This window comes from Eptesicus fuscus, chromosome 13, assembly GCF_027574615.1.
Source record: "Eptesicus fuscus isolate TK198812 chromosome 13, DD_ASM_mEF_20220401, whole genome shotgun sequence".
NCBI lineage: Eukaryota > Metazoa > Chordata > Mammalia > Chiroptera > Vespertilionidae > Eptesicus > Eptesicus fuscus.
Window position 1 is genome coordinate 80,800,777 of NC_072485.1, and position 20,891 is coordinate 80,821,667.

At 52.3% G+C, this 20,891-nt stretch overlaps 1 protein-coding gene across 2 annotated transcripts; it reads left to right on the forward strand.

Annotated features, from left to right (window-relative positions):
• Positions 1-3,047: 3,047 nt before the first annotated feature.
• LOC103302027 (phospholipase A and acyltransferase 3) lies at positions 3,048-20,255 on the forward strand. Of its 2 annotated transcripts, none has more exons than XM_008159030.3 (5): positions 3,048-3,174; positions 3,580-3,663; positions 13,324-13,426; positions 14,178-14,446; positions 19,986-20,255. In XM_008159030.3, exons 2-5 carry the CDS (start codon positions 3,649-3,651, stop codon positions 20,085-20,087), a joined length of 489 nt encoding a protein of 162 aa, XP_008157252.1. In that variant the 5' UTR covers positions 3,048-3,174; positions 3,580-3,648; the 3' UTR covers positions 20,088-20,255. The 2 variants fall into 2 exon arrangements, with proteins under 2 accessions (XP_008157252.1, XP_054581823.1); XM_054725848.1 differs by having other exon boundaries at positions 3,057-3,139.
• Positions 20,256-20,891: the final 636 nt, after the last annotated feature.

Sequence of the window (20,891 nt, forward strand, 5' to 3'; positions counted from 1 at the left end):
ATCCCTGGAGGAAAGAGACTTTTTTTGACCCACTGCCTATTTAAAAATGCGTGTATATATAGCTCCATCCTGCAGAAAGCTGCTGATTGGTCTGGCTTGGGGCATATGCTCCTTGCAGGGCCAATCCCTAGTCTGGGGGCTGGGGCACAATAACCAGCCAGACCGAGGTCACATGTTCTCTAGTCGGGGTGATGGGGTACGGTGAGAGGCAGCCCCACCAGAACCCCACAGTCACCAAATGAAAGACTGCTGGACAGACAAAAACGCGTGTCCACAGCAGTCCCCAGGTCCCCGGACTGGCCATTGACCACAGGGGAAGGAGAGCCTGGGACGTTTCAGGGTGTTCCTTTAAGGGCCGGGAGAGCTGGTTAGGCTGCACACAATGCAGTGGAAGCTCTTGGGTCTCATAGGGATTCGTCGCTTCAGTAGGACTGGAGGAAGTTATATTTCATCTTTTCTTTCAGAAAAACCCGATTTTTCTGTTCCGAGCAAACTGTCAAAACTGGTGTATTCTCAGAGCCGTGCAGAGTAGCCTGTGTGGGGTAAAGAGCGGCGCAGGTGGCTGATGGAGCACCTTTCCCGAGGAGCTCCCATTGCGAGAGTTGCTGTCAGCAACACAAACCCGCACGTCGTCACAAACCGACCCCATGCTTCTGTTCCTTTTGTGTAAAGAAGCATCGCAAACAGCTTCCCGGAAGTGCTGTTGCCTGCCCCTCACCCCCACCCCCTTTCCTCAGCCCTGGCCTGGCTTCCACTCCTACCTACCTGCTCAGAACCCCCACACGGGGCGTCTCGGCCCTGGGCACGCCAGCCAGACGAAGGAAGACCCGGCAACTTCGGGCCCACGAGAGCCACGGCCCTGGCCACGTCGGCAAGCACCCGGGGGCCGAGGTAATGCTGGTGACTTGCATCATCACAAGATCAGCTTCCACCCACATGCCCAGGTTCCTTTGGGGAAGTAGGAGGGAGGCATGGCCACTTAAAGGGACCCAGACTTCTCCCCCGCTGTCACCCTGGGTCACCTGTGGACCTCGGTCAGTGAGCGGACAGGTAAATGCTGCCAAAGACGAGACGGTAGCTGCTCCTGCCAGTGACGTGGTGCGGTCGGGCTACTACGGAGTTTGGGGAAGGGATGGCTCCCCAAGCAGCCTATCGTGAAGGCCAAATTCGTCAGCAGAAGACTAAGAAGACAGGGTGTTGGGGGGGGGGGGGGGTGGCAGCATGCTGGTAGCTTGAAGCCACATGGAAGTTCATTAAACGCTCCCAAGTGAAAAACAAAAATCCCCACACGGTATTCGGCCTTGTGCCATTTTCTCCCACTTCTCAGCTACTCCTTCCTCGGAGACTCAGCACAACAATCCTGGAGGAGCCTCCCTCCTCAGAAGGCAGACAACGGGGAGAGAGTGCGAATAATTCAGAAGCAACACGTGCCTCTCCGCAGGGCCCGAAGCTCTGGTGCCGAGAAGCCCGGAGCAGGTGGCAGCTGGGTCCTGGCGTGGCTGTCCGCCTGTTCGGTGCTCACCATGCGGAATGGGGTGGAGGATGGTCCTGCTGGCGGTGCTGGCATCGCCTGGGGCCTTCCTTACAGAGCTTCTCCTTGGAGAGCTGCTTGGAAAGGAACGATCTAGAACCCTGGCGGCCCTGCCCCTCCGATGGTTTTCGTTTTGTTTTTCTTGGCACAGGAATAGGACGGAAAAAAAAAAAAAAAGGGATGTGACGTTTGAGCAATTCTGGAAGCAGAGAGTAAGGAGAGGCATAAAGCAGTCTGGTGTCCTCCCAGCCGAACCTCTGCACCCTGGGTCTGGACTGCCTACAGCTGCTCCCTCGCTCCGCGCACAGCACGTGGTTGGGTGAGTGGGAACGCACAGGAAGCTCTGGTGTTACGCATGTTGCCTCTGACTCTCCCTGCCCGGAAGCTGGTGAATAACGTGTAAAGCTGATGAGCATATACCTTACCTCATGTTAATAACATGATTTGCCACGTGCCCGGCACTTTATAAGCATCATTCCATTGGTTGCTCTCCCTCTGGGGAATGTAGTTTTATACATTGTCTCACATGTTGTACAGGATCATCATCACTCCGTTTCACAGATGAACAAGCTGAGGCTCAGAGAGGGAAGGGTGCCTGGACCCTATAGCTGAGGCTCAGAGAGGGAAGGGTGCCTGGACCCTATAGCTGAGGCTCAGAGAGGGAAGGGTGTCTGGACCCTATAGCCAGCAAGTGGCAGGGCCAGGGTTTGGCCCCAGCATCCCGATTCCAAGGCTGGGAGTGGGGGGTGATGGTGGTCACGTGGAGATAGATGGTCAGGAGCTGGTTCTGTTCTTGTGGAGTCACAGCCCAGGGTGAGAAAGGACCCATGTTTGGTCATTCATTCATTCATTCATTCATGGGATGCCTACTGTGTGCCAGGTTTGAGGGTATATCTGGTGACTTAAGACCCAAGAGTTAAAAGTACGTTCTCTCTGCTAGACCCTTGTCTTCTAATATCTTTTTTTAAAATTTCTTTATTGATTAAGGTATTACATATGTGTCCTTATCCCCCCATTACCCCTCCCCCCCTCATACCCTCACCCCTCTGTTGTCTGTGTCCACTGGTTAGGCTTATATGCATGCATACAAGTCCTTTGGTTGATCTCTCTCCCTTACCCCCACCCTCCCCTACCTTCCCTCTGAGGTTTGCCCGTCTGATCGGTCTGATCGATGCTTTAAAATTCAATATAGATTAAACTATAAGCCTGCTCTAGTGGAGGAGATAAACTGCTTACATTCCAGTGTGAGGTGTCTACAGGGATCGAATATACAACAACTCTGTTCTTGAATGTTGGACTCCCCGCAGCGCGGGTGTGGACGAGGTGAGGAGGGGCGGCTCAGTGGGCATCTCCGGGCGGAGGAGCGAGCAGGGCGGGGCGGGCGGGGCGCTGGAGGCACCCAGACCTGCCAGTCCCAGAGGCGGAGCGGGCGGTCCCCGTCCCGGTCGCGGGGCGGGAAGCTCAGCGAGGCTCTCATTAGCCAGTCGCGGGGGGAAGGGCTGGGTGACCTCACGCTGGGCGGGACCGAGGCCTTTAAACCCGTCCCTGGGCCGCTGCGCCCGGCCTCGCAGCCTCCCACGTCCGTCCGTCCGTCCGTCTGTCCGAGAGGTGGGTGGGCGGCTCCTTCCCGGACTTCAGGAAGGGTGAGGAGCTGGGGGGGCCCTCCCGATCCTGTGGGAGAGGGAGAAGTTGGGTGCGGCAGGGCCGACAAGTTGGGGAGCAGCTGCCGCCTCCCAGCACCCCCGGCCGGTGGCGCAGCTGACTGTTGGGGCGCGGCCGCCGGGCAGGCGACCCTATCGCGCTCCCGCAGCTGCGCCCCCGCCTCCCCGGTCTCTGGTGAACCCCTCTGCCCCATCAGGGGGTTCGTCCTTCCCCAGGGCAGGGAGGGGGCAAGCCAGGGACTCCTCTGGGCGGGGAGCCGGTTGTTCCCGGAAGGATCAGGGTCCGACTGCACAGTCTCCTTCCCGGAGCGCCGGCCCCCCCCACCCTGGGATCTTGGGGACGCTGCCACCTGTCACTGACCTCAGAACCCCTGCTCCCCGCCTCAGGCACTCTCGCAGCTGACAACCGAACTGCAGCCGGCCCCGAGGGTCCGAGGGCCCGCCGCGGGAGAGAGGATGCGGGCGCCCATTGTAAGTGCGGGGCGGGTGGGCGGGGCGGGGCGGGGCGGGCGTGTGAGCGGTGACGCCCGGGTTCTCAGCCGGAGAGGCCACGCCCCCACCCACCCGGCCTGGGTGTCGGTGTCGGTGTCGGTGTCGGTGTGGGCCGCAGGCACCTGCCGGGGGTCTCAGTGTTTGAACTTGCCCCGGGGAGGGCGGGACCTGCAGGGAGAGGGAGGCAGCCAGGGCGCCCTGCTCCCCAGGAGTCAGACCGGGCCCCTGCGCTGGCTCCCGGGCTGGACTGCGGCCCCGGTGCCGCTGGGTCTGGTCACCGTGGCTTTTTCTGGTCTCAGCTGATACGCCTCGTGACCGCCCGGTCAGCGACTGCCCAGCTTTCTCTTTCCTCTAACCCGGGATGCGGTCCAGGCTCAGGAAGGGGCTTAGCCAATGCTTCCAGCATGGAGCTTCTGGCCGCAGAGGGGTGCCCGGTGCAGCCTGGGGGGCAGAGCCCCCCGGGACCTGTTCCCGAGCACCTGACGGGAACTTGGGTCAAGTTCAAATCCATTCTGTCCCTCCAGTGAAGAGCTTATGACTTAAGACTGAGGAAGTGCTCAGGACAGAGCTTTGCACACACGTGAAGTGCAACCGCAACTCTCTATTGCGATGATGATTTATTATTATTATTAAACAGCTTCACAAGTGCCTGGCATCGGGGGTGCCTGGCATCGGGGGTGCCTGGCATCGGGGGTGCCTGGCATCGGGGGTGCTTGGCATCGGGGGGTGCCTGGCATCGGGGGTGCCTGGCATACTTGATACCTGGAGTGGTCATTTTTAAATATCCCTCTCCTTCATCTGACAACATTGTTTTCAGTAATAATAATGAAATGAATAATGATAATGAATAATAATAAGAAACAGTAAAACATTCCTTTTATTGAGCTTTGTATATGAACTCAAGCCAGTGAAAAAATAAAAAAGTGAAAAGTAAATGTTATAGAGAGAAAAATAGAAAAAGTAATGGATTAATGAATAGGTTTTAATTGCTTTAAGGTATTTTTGAAAAAAGTTATTCTTACCTACAGGTTGGTCACAGGAAGGCATTGACGTTACAGTTTCCGTTTTGGAACTTTAACTTCTGAAAAATTGTCCATGACTTTGTCAACACTGCTCTTCTTAAAGGAATTTAAAAAATGATTCTTTGCTTATTAATGTTCAGAATTCAGTAGAGTTGGATTTGCCAGCTCATCATTGCTCACAGTTGATTGAAGAACACTTTTTATTAATTTTAATTTCAAAAGCTTCTTGCATATGAAACAACAGATATACAAATAGAAAAGGCCGTAAACATTAGGATAAGTTTGTCAGATTCATTAAAAACCCCATTTCATAATATACTCCAGAAATTGCAATCCTGCCTATATTTTCTGAAAAATCAATTCTGGTGGCTCTTCAATACCTCCACATTTGAAACATTTTTACTAAAATATCTTCACCAGAAAAATCATCGTAAGTTTTTATCTTATTTGGCAGAATTCTCCCATGTTGTTTTTTTTCTGCAAAAATCAGAGGAGATGGCTGAGTGATGGAGACACTTTAATCCATTGCTTTCAAACGAGAGTCCAGTCCTCGGTGGAAAGGACCCAGGCTTTCACACACTTCTGTTTGGGTTTCTCGGGGCACTGGGCAGGCACAGGAAAATGTCAGCGACACAAATCCTGTCAAAAGTGAGCTCGGATCCTGCTGAGCTGTTTGGGAAATTACCTCTGGGACAGACACGTGAGCCGAGCGTGTGCTGGGGGCTGATTGTCTAACGGGATGCTCTGATTAAACTTCCATGTCCAGGACAAAGGTTTTTAAAGAATAAGAAATAAAAACAGGCTAGCTTGAGGCTCACATATATATTATTAAATCTCAGAAATACAACCTAAATCTGCAGAAATAAAACCTCAGAGCCACAAAATCTCTTTGGGGAGAGTTGTATTTTATCGCTGATGGTCTCTAAATTGCCAGCACGTGGAGATGATAAACAGGAGACTGACTTTGGGTGTGCCTTATTATTGTTTTAAAATTCTCCACGGACAACTCCCTCCTCTTGGCACCCAGGGAACACGGCTGGCACCTCCCCACTCTGGCTGTGTCACTGCCCGGCTCTTAGGGCTTGGCAAAGGTCAGCTGTTGGCACAGCAGCTCCCCAGACTGCGCTGGGATGGAGAGGCCGTGCGTCTCCCGTAGGGCCCCGGCTTCCCTAAGCCCTCTGTCCAGCCCGGAGCGCCTCCCGGTCAGTGCCAGTGCTGGCGTGTCCTGTTTCTCTCCTGTCTGTGTTCCAAATGTGCTTAGAGTAAGTGGGCCAGGAGCTTCTATCCTCCTTCCTCCACCCCCTGTTCCCCCCCTCCACCCCCTGCTCCCCCTCCTCCACCCGCTGTCCTTAATCTGTGTCTTGTTGAGCAGCTGCTGCTGGGGAAGTGAATATCCAAGTGAAACTGAGTCCAGAACATGAGGAAGTGGATGGGCCTGCTCTGGTCTCTGACCTTCTGGACTCGCTTCTCTCTGACCCTCTGTTTGCCTGATCTAGCAGGTCTCTGCGGAGCTACCTAAGGGGCAAAGAGGGGCAGGGAGAAGAGGACCCTCCTCAAAGAGCCGTGAGGCTTCCGGGCCTGCAGGGTTCTCCCCCCACCGCCGCCCGCCCCGCCCCAGGGGTCCAGGCTGGGAGGGCTGCAAGCCTCTGCTGAGAACCTGTGTGTGTCAGGCTGGCTGCTCCGCCTCGCTGGCCGGCTGGGCATGGAGGGATCACGCCTTCCCATGGGCTCAGCCCACAGTTAGAGTCACTGGACGGCGGGGCTGTGGCTTTGGAGGCAGCGACTCTGTGCTGGGGCTTCGGGGAGGCAGCGAGGGTGCAGACGTTGAGCCTGTCTTGAGGGATGAGTAGGAGTTTGCCAGGGAACAGTCGAGAGAATTTCAGGCCGAGAGTACAATGATGCAGAGGCAACGTGTGCCATGGGGCTGTCATGGGATTACGGGACCTTTGTGTGAATTGCGTGGTTTTGTGGAAAAGATCTTGGCCTTGGAACCTGGCACTGCTTCTCGGGGAGCTCTGAGACCTTGGGCAAGTTACTTCCCATCTCTGAGCCTTTTCCTGGTGAACGGGACCGCTATAAGGATGTAAGGACCCAGACAGGTGTGAAAACGCCAGCAGTGCTGGTGGGGATGGAGGTGGTTTCCAGATGAGTCGGGGGCAGTCCCGATTCACATGGGGTGGGGTTGGACACATAGAACAGGCCTGGGGCCTGGAGGGCAAGAGCCTGGGAGGGTGGATGAGTTTTTCCCCAGAATACCCATGACCTCTGGGCCGCTGGGGCTGGGCCTGGTGCCTGCTGGAATCGACACTGTCCCTTGCCCAGCAGCTGGCGAGGGCAGAGGTAATGTGTCAGCCCAACCCCTCCTCCATCTCCTCTCTGGGCCTGAGGCTGGGGAGGCTGGGCAGTCAGGCCTTCTCCTCACGCTCCCTGCACCCACCCCGCCTGGGGCACAGGTCTCAGCCCTCTCCTGGGCATGAGTAGTTCTACAACTTTCCCCTGTTATCTTATTTTACACACGACCCTGCCTGTTGGATCTTAATAGCCCTGTTCTGCCAAAGAAGCTCAGAGAGGTTAAGTGACTCCTAGGCGTCACACAGCAATATTGCAGAGAGGGGCTCCGTCTCGGCTGGACTGTGAAAGGCAGCCTCAGCTGGCTGGGACGGACAGCCAAGTCCTCAGGGCTTTCTTCTCTTCCTAGAACGCTGCCACGGAAACTCCCTCTCCCAGCTGGGACTGCAGTCCCTTTTGTTTCGAAACCCCCAGCTTCTAGACATTTGCCCAGAGTGTGAGGAATGCAGGGGAGGAGGCTCGGGATTGCCACACTCACACAGCAGGGAGAGGACCTTGCTCCCAGATTGGGTTTCACAACATCCAGAGTGTCTCCAGCTAGTCCCGGAACTGCCCCCGACCTTCCCAAATCAAAAATAGAGCCGTGGCAGCAAACCCGCCATCTATGGCCTGGCTGGGTAGCTCCGTGGGTTAGAGCATCCTCCCGACACGCCAAGGTTCTGGGTTCGATCGCCAGTCAGGACACATACAAGAATCAACCAATGAATGCATAAATAAGCGAATCAACAAATCCGTGTCTCTTTCTCTCTCAAAATCAAACAAACAAAACCCCCTGCCACCTCTAGGAGGCGCCCTGCGTGCCGGGCGGGACTTGCTGAGTGTGTCACAGGTCTGAACTTATTTGATCCTCGGGAGACCTCCACGAATCAGGTGCTGTCATGACTCCCATTTTACAGCGGAGGGAACGAGCCTGGGAGAAACCGAGTCGCTTGCCCCAGGCTATCCAGTTAGTGAGGAGCAGAGCCAGGATTTGAACCCAGGTTGCCTGGCTCTGAGCCCCAGGCTGCGACCTGTGGGGGGTTTCTCTCTTTTCCGCGTCAGCACGGAAAAGGAGCGGGTCCGGGTCCTGAGTGGAGGCGGCTGGGGATTAAGAAATAAAAGAAAGGCCGAAACCGGTTTGGCTCAGTGGCTAGAGCGTCGGTCTGCGGACTGAAAGGTCCCGGGTTCGATTCCGGTCAAGGGCATGTACCTTGGTTGCGGGCACATCCCCAGTAGGGGGTGTGCAGGAGGCAGCTGCTCGATGTTTCTCTCTCGTCGATGTTTCTAGCTCTCTATCCCTCTTCCTTCCTCTCTGTAAAAAATCAATAAAATATATTAAAAAAAGAAAGAAATAAAAGAAAGAAAGAGACCAGATAGAAAGATAGAAGCAAAGCTGGGAGCCGGTGGGACGCCGTCCTCTCTGATGGAGGGACAGGGAGCCCAGCCAGCGTGTTTATTTATACCCCAAATACCAGGAAGTATCACCAAAACTGAGGACCAAAGGAGTTTATTTGCATTCTTGGGGAGGCCCCAGCATTCCTGGTGCTTGCCTGGATTTACATATCAAAGACACCTGGGCAAAGGTAGGTCAGTGCTGATAACGCGTCCAGCCTCACTGGGGAAGCCTGTTCCCGGGCGTGGCTCTGCCTGTGGCCTGAGTTCAGCCAACGATAATGAAAGAAATGCCGCCCTAACCGGTTTGGCTCAGTGGATAGAGTGTCGGCTTGCGGACTGAAGGGTCCCAGGTTTGATTCCAGTCAAGGGCATGTACCTTGGTTGCAGGCACATCCCCAGGAGGGGTGTGTGCAGGAGGCAGCTGATCGATGTTTCTTTCTCATCAATGTTTCTAACTCTCTCTCCCTCTCCTTTCCTCTCTGTAAAAAATCAATAAAATATATTAAAAAAGAAATGCCACGTACCCTCCCAGGCGCTGTCTACAGTGCCCAGCGGACTGTTCCCGAAGACCACGTCCACCTTGGCGGACCCACAGCCGCTCCGCACTTTTTCTACCTGGAATATTTCATTACAAACCCAGGTGGCAGGCGCCGGGCGGTGGGCTACCTGGGCCGAGGGTGGGTGGACTGGAACCCTTCCTGGTGGCCTCCAGGGAAAAGCATTCTCTTTGTTGTGTTTCAGCCCTTGGACTGGAAATTCCTCTAAAAGTGCCCTCCTTCCCTCTGGGGCCTGCCCAGTGCCCACGGCCGGCTGGCCCCGGTCAGAGTTGCAGGGCGGCCTGGTGAGCTCTGCCACAGGATGTTTGCCTTTCCTTGTGGCGGGCAGGGGCGGGGCCGCAAACCCCGGTGCTGCCACTTTCAGGCTGACCCTGGGTAGGTGACCTCATCTCTCTCAGCCTCAGTTTCCCTCCTGCAAAATGAGGCCTGCCTGCTCATCTCAGACGAACCTTTCGGTCTCACCCCCTCTTCTCTCAGACACCCTCTCCTGGGCTGCACAGTAGAATCGCCTGGAATATTTTAAAAGACGCCAGCCTTGGGCTTCATCTCGGAGGTCCCGCTTCTGGTCAAACCCCAAACCATCCCGAGGTCCCCGCCCAGCGCCGTGCGTTTGCTCCTTAGATCCCTCTGCCCCCTCCCCTGTTCACCTGTCTCCCTCTGCCCCCTGCAAGGTCCCTTCCTCCCACACCTTCTCCCACGGCAGCGGGGTGTGAGGGTGGAGAGTGTAGGGCTTGGGTTCGAATTCTGTCTCTGCCACATACCCCTTCCCTTCGGCAACAATCCCAGGTGCTGCCTTTTCTAGCATCTTCTCCGGTTCCGCTCCCCGCCTTCTCTCTCAAGGCCGGTTCAGCCAGGCTTGGGTCCCAATGGGGCTGTTTTCATAAAGGTGGCCATGGCCCTTCCCAGGCCGCTCTCCTGACCCCCAGGCTCACGTGCTCAGCGCCCCCCGAGCCTCTACCGGGCGGCACTTCAGCCCAGCCTGCCCCAGCCCCCCCCGTTGCTCCGGCCAGAACCCTTGGGGTCACGGTTGGCTCCTCTTTCCCTGACACCCCACTAATATTTTTAAGGCTTGTGAGGCAAATGGCCAAGTTGCCCTTCAAAAAAGTTGTACTTTGATTTATAGTCCCAGCTGCAGTGAGTGAGAGTGGGTTTGCCTGCGCCTTTCCCTATATTTAGTATTCCTGTCTTAATCCCCTCCAAACTAGTTTTTAATTTGCATTTATTTCATTAGTAGTGAGGTAGAATATGTCGCCTTTTATTAATGGTGATATATTGCTCCCTTTAAAATTATTTATCATGCCCTTTGGCCAGTTTTTTCTATTTTGGTGTTGGAATTGTTTTTTTAAACATTTAAAAACATATGTTTTTATTGATTTCAGAGAGGAAGGGAGAAGGAAGGAGAGATAGAAACATCAATGATGAGAGAGAATCATGGGTCAGCTGCCTCCTGCACATGGGGATCCAGCCCACAACCCAGGTATGTGCCCTTGACAGGAATCAAACCTGGGGCCCTTCAGTCCACAGGCCAACACACTATCCACTGAGCCAAACCAGCTAGGGCTTGAAATATATTTTATGGATTTATAAAAACTCTTTATCTGTTAAAGATATTAACAGTTTTTCTGTAATTTTCTTCCAATTGGCCATGCCAGTTTGCTTGTGGTATTTTCCCCCATGCATAGGGAAGTGTATTAGCATATTTACTGACAGGGAATCGAACCGTGACCTCCTAATTTATAGGTCGATGCTGGGCAATATTACTCATTTGTAAGCAGCAGTAACATGGTCATAGTTGCAGGTTCCAGATGGGAGATGGTTTCAAGATAATGTCCTCCTTTTTCAGTTAAAAAAATGCAAGTTCATCATCATGAAGGGTTTTTGCCCATCTAAAGATCTTAAAACATTTTTCGTTATGGAAGGAATTCATCTTGGTAGAAAACCAATTAAATCATACAGAATAAAATATTAAAGTCCCAACCCCTCACAGTACATAATATACAACAGTTTGGGGTTTTTTCCTCAGGTCATACATAGTATACAATACATCTTGTTTTATAAATGTATAAACATGTATTTTAAGCAAAAATGGAGATAATAACGTTTCTCAGCATACTTTTTTCGATTATTTCCATGTTTGCTCGTGAAAATCCACCTCCTTCTCTCCAGTGGCTGTACCTATGGATGTGGAGTAACTTATTCAATTGGTTTTTATCCATGGCTGTTTAGGTCGTTTTTCCAATGTGAATGTTGGAGGCCAGAGGTGTTTTAATTTGCTTGCTGAGGAAAACGCTGCCCCACAGCCCTGTGTGCTGTCTCTGTGGGAGGATACAGGCTTTTTGTCCTCCAATCCCGCGGCGCAGGCTCAGCTTCGCCGGGGTCCCCGCCTGGGCTGGTGAGAGGCCCGGTTCCGGGGCGGCCCTTGGGCCCCAGCCCTGCCCTGGAGAGGCCGCTCTCCCCGCGCCTCCTGCGGGTCCCCTGCCCAGGGGGGAGGCCGCCGGCCCATCCCTTGTGTGAAGGGCCCGAGAGGGAGGGTGCAGGTCCCGCAGGCCCAGGGACTCCACCAGTGACCCCGCTCTGCCGTGGGGAAAGCGTCCGTGGACCGTGCCGGTGCCGGGCTGTGGCCGCGGGCCCGGACACGGTGTGGACACCGGCACGTACAGTTTGACGTGTGCCTTTCCCGTGTCAGCAGACAGCAGTCCTTTCTTTTCCTCCAGCCCCTGGACAAGGGTGGAGACCACCCTGAGCCTGCCCGCGGGGACCAGCGGCGGCACGGACTGGGCCGGGTCCACGGCGCCTGAGCTTCTGATTTCACAGCGGTTTCCTGAGGCCTTGATGCCGACCCAGCTGAGCTGGCTGTGTCCTCCTGAGGCCGCTGTTCCTCCTGAGCGCTCAGCGCTCGAGGGAGAGCCCTGCCCGAGCTCCTGGCCGCCGCCCGACGGCAGGCCCTCTCCGACGGGCGGTGGTTCTTGGGGTTCCCTCACCCCGCCTTCCCATGGCCCGCACCCAGGGTGTTCCCTGTGGGTGCTGTACGCTGTGCGATGCTTTTCCTGTCGTTGCTGTTTAAAACTTATTTCTTCAGGGGTGGCCCTCATGAGACGTGCGTTCCCGGTTCTGTGGGACATCTTTAATTGATGGGAGTGGTATTGTGTTGCGGCTCATTCTCACTTTCCACTCAGCACTGTGCCTGGAAGGTGACCCTCGTTGCCATGGGGACAGCTTCTAACTAGTGTGCAGGGCTCCGTGGGCAAGTCCACCTCCTTTGGCTTCTTTTTGAAAAAAGTTTTTTTTTTTAAAAAAATATATATTTTATTGATTTTCTACAGAGAGGAAGGGAGAGGGAGAGGGAGTTAGAAACATCAGATGAGAGAGAAACATTGATCAGCCGCCTCCTGCACACCCCCCTACTGGGGATGTGCCCGCAACCAAGGTACATGCCCCTGACCGGAATCGAACCCGGGACCCTTCAGTCTGCAGGCCGACGCTCTATCCACTGAGCCAAACCGGTTTCGGCTAAAAAAAAGTTTTTAAAATGAAGTTCCCTTGGGTGGTATCCTGTTTTAAGCTTGTGTGTATTTGGAAATATAAATGATAATTACTGCCTAAGAGAAGTATCTGTAACATTCCTGTGAAAATATTCACCCCCGCCCCGCGCCGTAGTGCGTTTTTGTGAGTCCAGTTGTTCTGTTCCTGTAAATGAACACGAACTGCCGTTGACCTTGCTTCTCAGGCATCGCAGCTGTGACCGGCTATTCCCACTGCCCGTCGCTTTATCCCCAAGGAGTCCGAGCTAGGCTGCCTCGTTCTGCCCTCCTCCGCTTTGATGGAACCTCCCGGCCAGGCAAAGAGCTTGGGGGTGGGGGGTGGGCACCCCGACCCACCTGTTCCCTGCGCTGCCTGGGTCCTAAAGGAATGGTTTCCCGGCTCGGTAAAGAGATTTAAGGTCGGCTCGGACCAGAGAGGCTCTCCCCCTGATTCCGGCCCCATCCCAACGTCCCCACCCCAAACCTAGCACATCGTGTTGGCTCCTCAGTAATATTGAACGAAGGTGACCTTGAACCTCTCGGAATGTCTGTCAAGCTCTGTTCGTGCTCCCCTAACAGGGTGGGCCTCTAAGCGGGATTTCAGCCCCCTCCCCATTTTCCTATGCGCACGTGTGCACGCGCATATGCGCACGCGTACACTCATCACCAGTTCTCGGTCAGGTCCCAGGCCAGGTGTGGAGTCTCCGTGGGACATGCTTCTGATTTGACAGCTTCGGGCGGGGACCCCAGCCTCTGCCCCGGGGTTCCAAGGTCTCGCTCCGACCGCCTCTAACAGCCCTGTTCTTGGTTTTGCAGCCCGAGCCCAACCCCGGAGACCTGATTGAGATTTTCCGCCCCTTCTACCGACACTGGGCCATCTACGTGGGGGATGGATACGTGGTGCACCTGGCCCCCCCAAGTAAGGATGCCCAGGGCCTCCACTGTGCCGGGGCCGGGGGAGAGGGAGACGGGGGGCTGTGGGCAAAGGTGACCCAGTGTTCTCTTTGTTCCTGGACTGCCAGTGGGTCCCGAGTGCTGCAAGAAGGCAGTTTGGTCGGGGCAATGGTTTCCAACCAAACTGTTGCCCCTTCCAGCGCCTCAGCCCTGGCCAGGGCCGTGCCGGGGAGCCCACTGGGCCTCCCTGGCGTCACCTCGCAGGCAGCAGCCATGGGGTTTTGGTCCCTTTGCTCCCAGAAGGGCAGGAACTACGTGTGCAGGCCCTCCACCTTCCTGCCGTGGTCAGCTTTGTATACGCCAGGGAAGCGTGGCCCCGGGAGAATCGCAGGAGGTTCCCTCTGTTGGCCCGGGAGCCGGGTGCACACAGGGCCCATGTCTGCGTAACCGGGAGGGCCTCTGAGCGCACAGGGTGCAGACGGCCAGCCTCTCTCGGTTAAAACAAAATCACCACGAATCATGGCCCGTCACTGCTCCTGATTGCAGATGAGGAAACCAGGGCCCAGAGACCACAAGCACCTACTCCAAAGCCACACAGCATGTGTCCGACCCTCCCCTCTTTTCCTTTCCACACCTGCTCATCTGCCCTTAAGGAACTTGTCGATCACCGCTTATTTTATTTAAAATATCTGTGTTCCTCTGCCAAGGGGGGGTGCCCAGCAGGAAGGCCGCTGTGAGCCCTGGGCCATCGCTCAGTTTCCTCTTTGAAACCACAGGTGAAATCGCGGGAGCGGGGGCGGCCAGCCTCATGTCCGCCCTGACCGACAAGGCCATAGTGAAGAAGGAGCTGCTTTACTTTGTGGCCGGCAAAGACAAGTACCACGTCAATAACAAGCATGACCAGAAGTACTCCCCGCTGCCTCCCAGCAAGATCGTGCAGCGGGCGGAGGAGCTGGTGGGGCAGGAGATGCTCTACAAGCTGACCAGCGAGAACTGTGAGCACTTCGTGAACGAGCTGCGCTACGGAGTCCCCCGCAGCGACCAGGTGCGTCCTCAGCCTGTGTCCCTGTCCCCAGCAACCTGACCATTCCCCCCGCTGACAGTGGCCGGGCATCCGTGTGGGCGGCCAGGGTGGAGGCGGAGGCACGAACGAGACAAAATAGCAGGGACAGAATCCCTGCCCGCGAGGGAGTGACAGTCAGGGTAGGGATGAGGGTGGGAGGACTGCCAGTCAGCAGAGTAGAGCAGTTCAGTTAGGAGGTGAGGTCACCCCCATTGCCAAGGCCTCCCTGGCTGCCTGGGAGATGGACCCTCCCCACAGGCCCAGGGCGGGTTTTATCATCCCCACTTTACAGATTACTTAAGTAACTTGTCGATGACCATTTGTTTGACCAAACAAATCTGTGTTGAGTCTGCAGACCCGGGACTTGTGTCTTCCTGGGCGTCTGCAACTGTGCTGATAAGTAGCCGCGGTGGGACTTGAAGCCCAGGTCTGTCTGACACGGCTCTTCATGAGTGTGAAAGGCACTGTTCTCAGCCCTGCCACAACACCAGGGTCAGTCCAGGGGGCGCCAGGGGATGCAGTCTTGTTCATTTTCTAAGTTTGACTTTGGCCGTGATCCCTCTTTTCTGGAATCTCTTTTCCTCCTGAGTAGCTAACTTCTTTCCTGTTCTCTCTCACTCCCTCCTCTCCCTTCCTGCACCTTCAGTAACATTTACTTTTGTGTGTGTGAAAACATCGGAAAAGTTCTTAGGTTCAAGTTGACGCAAAAGAGTATATTTCCCCCCCAAATTGGAAGGCATTGCTTCATTGTCAGGTAACTAATGCTCTTGTTGACGAGAAGTCTGAAATGGTTCAGATTTTGGATCCTTTGTATGTGACCTACTTTTTCTTCCCAGAAGCTATAGAATCTTTTCTTTACCTTCAGTGCTCTGAAATTTCACGGTGAAATACCTGGGAGTATCTATTTTTATGTATTGTGCTGGGCACTTGGTGATTCCTTTCACTCTGGAAACCCTTTTCCTTCAGTTCTGGGAAAATTTCCATTTTCTCTTCTCTCATTCTTAAACTCCAATTATTCCAATGTTGGACCCCCCCCCCCCCAGACTGCTCCTCTGATTTTGTTATCGTCTCTGTCCTGTTTTCCATTTACTTATTTATTTATTTTAAATTAGAAAACTAACACTTACTGATATATTTGGGTATAAAAGAATTTTTTCTAAAAAGTAGCAGTGACACTATCACATAAAAAGAAACTTATGCTCAATAAATCTGTTTTCGTTATTGGTGATACTGCCTAACAATTGAGGTCCTCATTCCCAGGTGGCTTTTACTTCAGGTAAATTCCCATACTCCTGTGCAGCAATAAACTTGAAGTAAAAGTCACTATAGAAACTTGAAAGCAATAAGATACTCTATACATTCAGGGTGCTGCATTAGGAAGATTTGGTAGATTTATAAACTATCTCCTAGTCATCTCATTGTTCATTATTTTCCATTGATAATTAATAGACTAAAGAACAGACAGGTTTATATAAATGAAGAATTATAAGTCAATACAAAATTGTTACATAATTTCATAAATACATATGTCACTAGGCATGAGCAATATTCAGGGCAATTAAATATAATTCCAACTTTGAGATAGTAAAATAACTAAGAAATAGTTTATTCTATAGAAACAATAATTCAACTCTTCTTGCAAAATGAAGCATTGCAAATTGGGCACGTCACGCTTTTCTTCCTATGGCTTTAGCCCTATGCACTACCCACCCACTGGAAAGGCAAAAACAGTGACAACACAGCAACAACAAAACAGCATAAACAATTCTACTGGACCCCCTCACAAAAAAGAAAAAAAAGAAAAAAAAGAAACCAGAATATATTACAAAGCAGAGGTGCCATCTATACTGTTTCCAAAGATCCCTTCTTTCATTTCTTGGCCTAAAAATAAGGGTTTATCAACCTCATTACTACTGACAGTTTGGGTTATTGACAATGAAGACAATTCTTCATGGTCATGACTTGCTCTGTGCATTGCAAGGTGGTTAGCAGCACCTGTGGTCTCTCCCCACTAGGTGTCAGTAGCACTTTCTCACTGCCAGGTATGAGAAACAAAATGTCTGCAGCTGTTGCCATATTTCCCCCAGAGGGCAAGGCAAATCTGTCCCCAGCTGAGAACCACTGGCCTGGTGAGTAATGGTCATAATACATGATGTGAACAAACTAAAAGTAACTTCCACACGTCTCCCATCTCATGAGCATAGTGGTTTAGTGGATGCTGGAAATGTACTTCCTCTCTGAAATTAAAAAAGAAAAAAAATATTTTAAAGAAAGGGCAGTAATGGATTTAGACTAAAATGTGGTTTGTGCTTTATTTTTAAATATTTTTTATTGATTTCAGAGAGGAAGGGTAAGGGAGGGAGAGAAATAGAAACATCAATGATTGATTGGCTGCTCCTGTACACCCCCTACTGGGGATCAAGCCCGCAACTGGGCATATGCCCCTGAACAGAATCAAATCCGCAGGCTGACACTCTAGCCACTGAGCCAAACCAGCTAGGGCCAATTTGTACTTCTTAATTCCTTCACTTTTTTTACCCATCCCCCGACACCCTCTCATCTGGCAACCATCAAAATATTTTCTGTATCTATGAGTCTGTTTCTGTTCTGCTTCTTCATTTATTTTGTACTAGAGGCCCAGTGCACGAATTTGTGCATGAGTGGGGTCCCTTGGCCTGGCTGGTGATCAGGGCCGATTGGGCCATCTCATCCAGTCCTGATTGGGGCCAATCAGGGCTGGCCGGCGGGGGGGAGGGACTATGGGGGGTTGGCTGTGGGAATGCACTGACCATTAGGGAGTAGCTTCTGCATTGAGTGTCTACCCCGTGATGGTCAGTGTGCATCATAGTGACCAGTCGATTGGTTGTTCAGTTGACCAGTTGTAACGGTCACTTGGGCTTTTATATATATAAATTTTTAGATTCATTTGTTAATAGACATGTATTTATTGACATATTATTGTTCGTAGTTTTTATATATTTTTTCTTCTTCTCAAAGAATACCCTTTAACATTTCACCACAATAAGGGTTTAGTGGTGATGAATTCCTTTAACTTCTTCTTGTCTGGGAAGCTCTTTATATGTCCTTCAATTCTAAATGATAGTTTTTTTGGGTAGAGTAATCTTGGTTGTAGATCCTTGCTTTTCATCACTTTATGAACATTTTTTGCCCATCCCTTCTGGCCTGCTGATAGAACTTCTTAAAAAAGCAGCTAGGAGCCACACTCATAGTGAAGTCTACTCTTCGTCAGATAAAGTGTTAGGATAAAAAGAAATTGAAGATGTGGCCAATGGTAACGCATACATTACATAAATCTGGATAAGTTGCAAGGAATTATTAAAGTTAGATTTCTATACAAATACTTTATACCCATTTTTATTTTGTAACCTCTTATAGGGTCAAAATCCAATTGATTTTAGAATAACACTATTCCTTTATTCACTCAGAACATTACTGAATTGCAGAAAGCACCTTAGAATTTTCTTTTTCCCAGAAACAATTCTGGCGCTCCACGGAGAGAAGCTGTGTAGTAGCATAGACAGCGAATTTTCTGTAGTCTGACAGTATTTCAGTTTGTCCACTTAAAAAAAAGATGGATTTCTTAGCGCCTGTCCTTCCTAGCATTCTGAGTTAAGGCCTGTGACGCACACGGTGTAGCCCACGTTCGTGATCAGAACCCCGGGGGCTTCAGCACGGAGGCTGGGCTGGGCCCTCCAGCCTCGCACCAGAAAGCCACCCGTGGCACCTGCAGTGGCGCTGACTCTCAGGACGGTTTTCCTGTGACATTTGCACTCCCAGGACTAACCAGAGAGCACTTTCCTGGGTTTCACTATCCTCTGAGCACAGCATGACCGCAGACAATGGGGTTGCTGTTGTTTCCTGGACAAAGCATCCTTTATATGATCCAGCGGCATCAGCATTCTTCTCTGTAGAGAACTGGGGCACCGTGTGCCTCCCTCCATCACCCGCCAACCACGGCTCCCACCTGACACAGAGCTGAGCCAGGAAAACACTGGGCGCAGTGGACTTAATGCAGGCTTCCCAGCAAGTCCACCCGGCAGAGCCAGGGCGGCCATAAAGCCGTGCCTCATTGCCTTTTCGGGGAAAGTTTAAAGACTGAGCAGCAGTCAAACCTTAGGTCGGTAGCTTCCTCCAATCCTGTCATCATGTTTTCTGGCTGCTAAGAACATCAGCAAAGGGTGCCTTGTCATGTTAGTTACCCGGATGTATCTCCTGACGTCTCACACAGCTGGACACATTTGGCATATACACTGAGTGGCCAGATTATTATGATCTCTGAATGCATAATAATATGGCCACTCTGTGTGTGTGTGTGTGTGTGTGTGTGTGTGTGTGTGTGTGTATTAGAGGCCTGGTGCATGAATTCGTGCATGGGTGGGGTCCGGCCAGCCTGGCCAGGGGGAGAGGACATGGGCGGTTGACCGGCCTGCCTGCTGGTCGAACTCCTGGTTGAGGGGACAATTTGCATATTAGCCTTTTATTATATAGGATATACACTGAGTGGCCAGATGATTTTGCGTTCAGAGATCATCATAATCTGGCCACTCAGTGTATATGTCCACAGAGCACCTCCAAATTCTTTTCTGCATCGGCCACCTAGGGGCTGTGGCAGCCACACATATACAATCCAGGCAAGCTCCGTGGTTAGAGTAGCAAGGGCAGTGGTGACCATGTCATGTAAGGATGTGGGTTCAGGGTATCAAGTCCACATTTTCGTCCTTCTTATTCCTGGGATTTTTAATACGCTGTCTTCATTGGACTTCTTGGCATACAATGATTAAGAATCTTTTCCTTTGCTGTTCTTTTTAAAATTAATTAATTAATTAACTTCCTTTAATGTTCTTGATTCTGCTTCAATGCCTAGCTTGGTTTTGGGGTGAGATTTCTCGATTTGTGCTCCAGACACGCCTTTCAAGCCTTCAGTGGGAAAAGTTCCGCTCTGCTGATTGGGGCCATGTGCTTTCATTGGGAACAGTGGCTGTGCGCTGAAGAGGGAGCTTGCTCTCCCTTTGCATGATCACAGGAGCTGGTGTCGCTTGCGCCTGGTCGGGCCCCTGGCCGGGCCCTGGGGCTACAGCAATGAACAAGACCTGTGAGGTCCTTGCCCTCATGGAGGTCAGAGTTGATTGGTGATGCAGTAGCAATTCCTCCTGTACTCCCCACTAGCTTCCAGGGCTCCCCACTGGCGCAGCCATCCTGGCTCCATCTCCCTGTCCTCTCCACAGCCACCCTCTGGGATTCATGTGCTTTAAATACCCGGAAGGCGAATTGAGTTTCCTTCTTCAAGTCCAGGTCCATTCCTGGCCAGCTGGCTCCATCCGCCAATGCTTTCCCCATCCAGCCCCTTCTCCCCATTTCCTTGCCAGTATTTGTTGACTTCTGAGTTTGTTATGGAGACCAAGGGGCATGTGAGGCTCTGTGAGCTGAACATTCTTGTTGACTGTACAGCCTGTACTCAGATTCCCGACACAGAGTCTGACCCGCCTCCTCTCTCTTGCAGGTCAGAGATGCCATCATGGCGGCGGGCATCGCAGGAGTGGGCTTGGCAGCCGTGGGCCTCATTGGAGCCGTGATCTCAAGAAACAAGCGACAAAAGCAATAAGGGGAAGGGACTGTCCTGACAGCAATTACTTTACTAACTTAGCGGGATCTTGTTTGGCTAGAGGTTTTGAGGTTTGGTTTATGGATTTCGTTCTGTTTTTATAACAAGGCGTATTTTCACAGAATTAAATAAAGCCCAATAAAGGCGGATTTTATTGGGGAAAATGCAGCCAGAACTGCCTGGTGTGAAGTCGGTTGAGGGCACCGCTGGGCTGGTTCTGCTGACGCCAGTGTGTGCCCTGGCCCTTTGGGGATGTCCTTTCACTTTCTCTCTGCGGCTGCATTCTTTACCTTGCAGGACACAGTCCAACTCCGGTGACCTCAAGTAATGGCAACTGAGGACACACTGGACCGCAACCTCGTTGATATACAAGAACAGAAACCACGGGATGGTCAGGACCTTGGCCTGGAACTAGACACAGCAGCCAGAGTCTGCAGATGTTCCCTGGAGTTCAAACCAAACCAAACCAAACCAAACCAAACCAAACCAAACCAAACCTTTGCCATAAAGAAACTCAATATATGCTCTTGCCAATCTTAAAACCAGCCTTATTACCCCTCTGTTCTTCACATCTTTCCTCTGTCTTGTTGCTTCCCCCCACCCCCCACCCCCAGAACTCCTGCTTCCTCACCATTGGGCTTGGGACAATCCCGAAGTCTATGATCCTACATCCCCTCCTTTGGCCCTTCCTCCCATATCAGCTCAGCTCTATTCCTCCCCACTGCCTGTCAGGTGCTCCTAGTTCAAATTCTTGAGAGAGAATCAGCTCACCACATCCTAGTTCAGCCTACCGATTGGCTGCTG

What these genes read in the sequence shown, in the direction of transcription:
- LOC103302027 (XM_008159030.3), top strand. An exon ending in GGTGCACCTGGCCCCCCCAA is followed by an intron (nt 13,427 to 14,177) that starts GTAAGGATGCCC and finishes TTGAAACCACAG; the next exon opens with GTGAAATCGCGGGAGCGGGG. An exon ending in GAGTCCCCCGCAGCGACCAG is followed by an intron (nt 14,447 to 19,985) that starts GTGCGTCCTCAG and finishes TCTCTCTTGCAG; the next exon opens with GTCAGAGATGCCATCATGGC.